The 5,686-nt window shown below is 40.8% G+C and overlaps 1 protein-coding gene across 1 annotated transcript in view; it reads left to right on the forward strand.

The window, feature by feature from the left end:
• KANK1 (KN motif and ankyrin repeat domains 1) overlaps positions 1-4,353 on the forward strand; it is a 404,522-nt gene extending 400,169 nt beyond the window's left edge. The window contains exons 8-10 of the mRNA XM_010725603.2: positions 399-599; positions 2,625-2,723; positions 3,362-4,353. Of these exons, the coding sequence (XP_010723905.2) occupies positions 399-599; positions 2,625-2,723; positions 3,362-3,424 (363 nt within the window). The 3' untranslated portion in view covers positions 3,425-4,353. The remainder of the gene's footprint in view (positions 1-398; positions 600-2,624; positions 2,724-3,361) is intronic.
• Positions 4,354-5,686: the final 1,333 nt, after the last annotated feature.

Below are 5,686 nucleotides of genomic sequence, written 5' to 3' on the forward strand. Positions count from 1 at the left end.
TAATCGCTTCATACAAAATGGAGCCATGGAATTACACTTGAGCATCAGTTCTCTTCTGTATTATGTCTTCTGCAAATATATAAAGAATTATGTGAAAAAGCCATTACAGACTTTTGGGAGGCATTTCCGAATTCTGCAGCATTTAGTTCCTTCCAGGGAGCCCCACAAGTCTGGAAATGAATGTAATGTTTTCATTAATTTATTAAATAGCTATGCAAATGTTGGATATGTATAAAATGTTCAAATAATGGCAAGCAGAGACCTGATAGTCCTGTGCAAACAAATGCTTCCCTTACCTTCCCACTTCCCCCAAGAGAAAGCACAGTGCCAACAACGAAAGATGTGCATGTTTTGCCACTGGTTATCTTTGCAGTGATTTATTCTCTTGTTTTTTACAGGCTGGTCAGACTGCTCTGATGCTTGCTGTGAGTCATGGGCGAATAGATATGGTTAAAGCTTTGCTGGCCTGTGGTGCAGATGTCAATATCCAGGATGATGAGGGTTCTACAGCTCTGATGTGTGCTAGTGAACACGGACATGTTGAAATAGTCAAACTTTTGCTGGCTCAGCCCGGGTGTAATGGTACCCTGGAGGACAATGTGAGTTGCCTTTCCAGATGGTGCTTCATCAGATAGGTTCTCCATTCCAGAATGCTTTTCAGATTTAGTTTTTGGGCTCAGTGGAAAGCTGCTGAAGTCTACTGACAGGAATCTCTTGACTCGCAGCACCAAAGTACCAAATGTGTGAATCCTGTTTTGTGATAGAAGCTGCTTTGATCATTTGCCTGGTTGTTACCTTTGCTTTTCTAACTGACCTTCCCAGCAGCTGTTTTTGTAGTTAGCTGTAGGTGCACAGTGACCAGAAGAGAAATTATTTGCTAGGTTATGGTATAATATCCCTCTCGCTTCCTTTTCTTGTTTCTTAGGAGTCGTCCAATTTTTCAAACAGGATTTTATCTGGTGTCTTAATGGCCATGTTGCTCTGTTTTTCTGTGTCGTGGCAAGTAGTTCTCATAGGATATTCACTCTGTAGGCACACCACAACTTCTGAGAGTACAGTTTGGGACTGCCACTCATTACACTACATTATCCTGACAAGAAGGAGATATGGGATATGGCCTCAGTGCCAAGTGGCGTATTTCATGTTTGCAGATACCACTACAGCCTACACTGTCAACAGACAGAGAATTTGATGTGTGGAGTTCTCAAGGTTGAAAATGTTGGCTTAGGTGGTTTCTGTGTTCTTGTTAACATCGCCACCTTTTGGGTACATTACAATTCTTCCTGCTGCTCTTACCCCTCAGAACACTGAAGGGGAGCTGGGATTTGGGAGGGTTCATTACTGGTTGAAACTGCTGTAGAGAGGCAGAGACATGACTTCTGTTGACTTAACTGTTGCATGAGCCTCTGCAACGTACTTGCAGTGTGCAATAGCTGCATGAGGGGAAAATGTAGAAAGGGGTATACTGTAAAACCCTTTTTAGGACAGTCTAGGTTAATGTAGCTTGAATGCTGCTAGTACTATTAATCACTTCAATAACCAAAGCATTTATGGGGACATGGAATTTAAATATTCCAGTAGGCAGCTTGATGCTGTTGCCTAAACACAGTTTGTCTGCCACTTACTCGCTGCATAAAGAGTTTGTGCTGAGATTTAGCATTCCCCTAGCTATTCTGAATGTGACTGACCCTTCTCCAAACAGTGTGGTCGATAGTGAGCTGAGCTTTGTTTTACTAATGTGCACCACTCTCGTAATGGTTTACCACACTAGAATAAGTGAGCCTTGTTTTTCCTGGTGTGGGCTGTGGAGTTTTGTCTTGAATTTGTTGTGCATTATGTCCTGTCTCCCAGATCTGCACAGGACAGTTAGGTTTCTTCATAATTGCTCCCTGTAGTCTCAAAAGGAGTCTTTCCAGTTGGATGCTGTTTATCACATCCACGGCTGGAGAAATGGTTTATATCTTCCTTAAAGTGGTGGCGATCTTTCTGATAACAGCTACAGCAGTGGCTGGAAATGGTGCTGCACTCAGAGAGCCTACATAAGAGGCAGTCTCTATAAGAGCACTCTGCTTTTAGCAGTTTCAAGGTCTGTGGTTTCTGAAAGAAATAGTACTTCCTGAGAAGTACTGAGGTGACTGTTTGACCAGTAAAATTCATTTATTGGTTTTTAGATTGTCATTATTTAAAGCCATGCATAGTGTTAATGGCAGTTAGAACATAACAATGATTATCATAATACAACAGTTACCATGATATTTGATGAGCACTTATCCCTCTCTTCTCTTACACTCCTGATACTGTAGTTTCTCTCAGACCAGTCTTCGAAAATAACAATTCTTTCAGAGCACTACACATAACGTTGTGATAATGGCATGCTTATTCCTGCTCAGCAATAATCTCTTCTCCTCACTGAGAGAAATTATGAGGCCTCTGGCAATTGGATTGTCTCATAAAACAGCAGTGCAAAGGTTTGTTGTCACTTAATTATAAAAAGTTGAGCAAGACTTTAAATTAACTCAGCTATCTGAGCAGCAGGATCTCCGCTTCTGTGTGAGCTCTGGGGCTTTTAAGAGACCAGTGAGAGGACACAAGAACAAATCATCTTATTTCTTTATTTCTCTCAGGATGGCAGCACAGCACTTTCAATAGCCCTGGAAGCTGGACATAAAGACATAGCAGTTCTCCTTTATGCACACGTCAACTTTTCCAAAACCCAGTCACCGGTAAGTACACAACTCACTGAATTTTTCACATGCAGTTTACATTTTAACTTGCTGTTCTGTCTGTATTAGTGAAACGTGAGCAAAAACTGAAACCCACTTAATCTGTACAGCACATGAAATTTCAGGTTTATTCATGGGAAAATTTTATGCTGGTAAGTGAAATGTATATTTTTAAATACAGACTAACTCCATTAGCCTGATTCCTGGCCAACTATACCACCTTCTGCCTTGTTACTAGCAGTGAAAGCAGCTCACCATTGGGGCTTACAAACCTGGCTAGCATGCAGAGATACTTTTGCATTTTTTGCATTGTTGTAATACTAATTATTGACCCGGTCAGTAGATGTTTCTGGAGTTAGAATTGTCCTGGATGTTCTGGTGGATGCCCACTTGTTCTTAGAGGCCTGACTCAATCTCTCTCGATCAACTATTGCTAAACATTTTCACTGTCTAAACAACTTTCACTCTTGGTTAGTTGGTTGTATGATAGTTAGTACTGTTCTTCCAAAAATGGGGAGAGAAAGAAAAGATTAATAGTGCAGTTGAAGGGAAGCAATTGAACAGAGAGCTTTGTGAGTGCTGTGTTTGGCTGGGTAAAATATTTTCCTTGTGATTAATTGTTCTTTCCTTTTTCTTAGGGCACCCCTAGACTTAGCAGGAAGACATCTCCCGGTCCTACCCACAGAGCTACATTTGAGTAGTGCTGCATGAATACTTAAAAATCGCAATGCCATCTTCAAGCTGCTAAATCTTACTGTTTTACTGGGACAGATACTGAATGTAATTGTCTTGTGCCTGAACTCACCAGCAAAGTGAAAGCAGAGACCTAGCGCTAAGGATAAAAAAACCTTAAACTTGAAGCAAGCATACAGTTAGGTAGTACTCAGCTGAGAGCCTTAGCCAGAACTGTTCTTGCTATGCTCACCTGCTCATCTTTCCATACACTGGCATTAATGCTGTTTTTCTTTTAGATTGTCTTTCCCTATGTTATGTACTGCCTAAGAGGTCTAAAGCTATCCTTGCAGGGGGTCCTGGTGGCTTGTTTTAAATTGTTCTAAAACATTTATGTTTACTGTGCCTAAACCTTATCACAGTAACCTTCTCATAAACTTCATTCCAACACTATTTTGATGTTTTTAATTATTCTGAAATTGAGAAGTTGCAGTTGCTTATATAGTGAGCTCCGTGAAGCTTGAGCTGGTGGGTGACTGGATTAGATGGCTGGGGATAGATCCTCTTGTGAGTTCAGAAGTTCACTAAGTAACTTGTTGCTAATTGGGGATAATGTATAACTTTTATATGAAAGATAATAATGTCTATAAAATTAACTCGCACAGTATTTTCAACATTTTATATTCCTCAGTAATTAAAAACTACATGAAGAATTACATGTCACAATACCATATTTTTATTAACTGTGTCAGTGTATAAGCTCCATTCATGTTTATTGGAGAGTAAAATTAGAGGTACCAACTGTATATTCCCCATGAGTGGAAATGAGTGTAGTTCTTGGTGCATATTTATGGAATGCTACTACCTTGTCACATTCACTTTAGTCGTGTATTTAAATGTTTGAAGTGCCTTAGACTCTTGCCATATTTTCAAAATAAAATTTCATTATGCTGTTTTATTCCTCTCCTGTTTTACATATGATTTGTCATCATCCAGAAATGCTGCAGATTATACATGCAGCAGGAAAACAGGATGGATTGGTAAATCAAGGCAGGGAGGACTGGATAGTTTCAACCCTTGGGGGATGCTGATGCAGACACCATCAGTGCCCATCTTGGCAGAGTGAAAAGCTTTGCCTAATATACCTGCCTTCACTAGTCTTGTGCCTGCTTTGAGGGCTGGATGGAGAGACCTGGCCTCTCTGATGTCCAGGTGAGGCGTTGTGGGGAGGCAATAAAGAACAGTGCTCAGGTGGTTTAACATAGTTCTTTGTAAAGCAGTTACCAACTGAATAAAACCTTTGGGCTTTATCTTCCAAGAGTTCGTGTCTCAACATAGTGCCTGAGCATCGGGCACATAGAGTGCATAACACCAGCATGGGCTTCCTTACAAATTTCACGCTCATGTTGGCACTGGGAGAGCTTCTGGTTCAACAGAATTAGTGGAAGCTTGATCGCTTCCACAGCCCTCTCTTGTTAGAGCATAATAAAGCGAGTGTTTTATCCCCTTGGATATGTCCATTTGTCCCCTTGGACATTGCCATTTCCCCTGACAAATACACCAGGCATTGGTGGTGGTGAGGTGAAGGAGAATGAGCAATGAGGGCACACACTGCTGTCTCAGACCAGGTTGGGTCAATGAGGCACAAGCTGTTGGTTTTAGAACTGTTGCTGTGCCACTTCTTGCCACTATCTGGACAGCTGGCTTGAAAGCACACGAGTCAAGATAGTTTGATCTTGTCCTTAGGATTTTAAGATGTATGCTGTGATGCTGTTAAACAAATCAGCCTGATGAAATGGAAAAATGCTTCAATCTGTCTCCAGAACACCTTCTAATTCGTGTATTTCTGATTTCACAGAAAATCCAGGCTATTTATTTATACACGCTTGCCTGAATCTAGTGGATTAAATTCCATCCAGTGGAGAGACATTATATCAATAATGGACAGAATCTGGATCAGGAACAGGTTCCTACTTTCTGTTTTACCAAGAGTGTAACTTTTATTTAGCACTGACCATTTAGCTTGAGATCGAAGAAAGATTTGAAGCACATGTGAATTTAGGTTTCAGAGTAGAGGACTCTTAACTGTTAAAATCTGGACCGGTGCACATTCCCATCTCTCCCACCACAAATTAGTGGGAGTCTTGGGCAAGCAGCTATCCTAGAAGGGTTTAAAATAATTGGTTCAGTGATTTTGGTGTCTAATGACAGAGACAGACACACCGAGCCTACCTTTATACATCTTTTTTTTTCCCTGAAGGAATGTGGAAAATGAACATGCCCCTCTTTTT

Source organism: Meleagris gallopavo, chromosome Z, assembly GCF_000146605.3.
Source record: "Meleagris gallopavo isolate NT-WF06-2002-E0010 breed Aviagen turkey brand Nicholas breeding stock chromosome Z, Turkey_5.1, whole genome shotgun sequence".
NCBI lineage: Eukaryota > Metazoa > Chordata > Aves > Galliformes > Phasianidae > Meleagris > Meleagris gallopavo.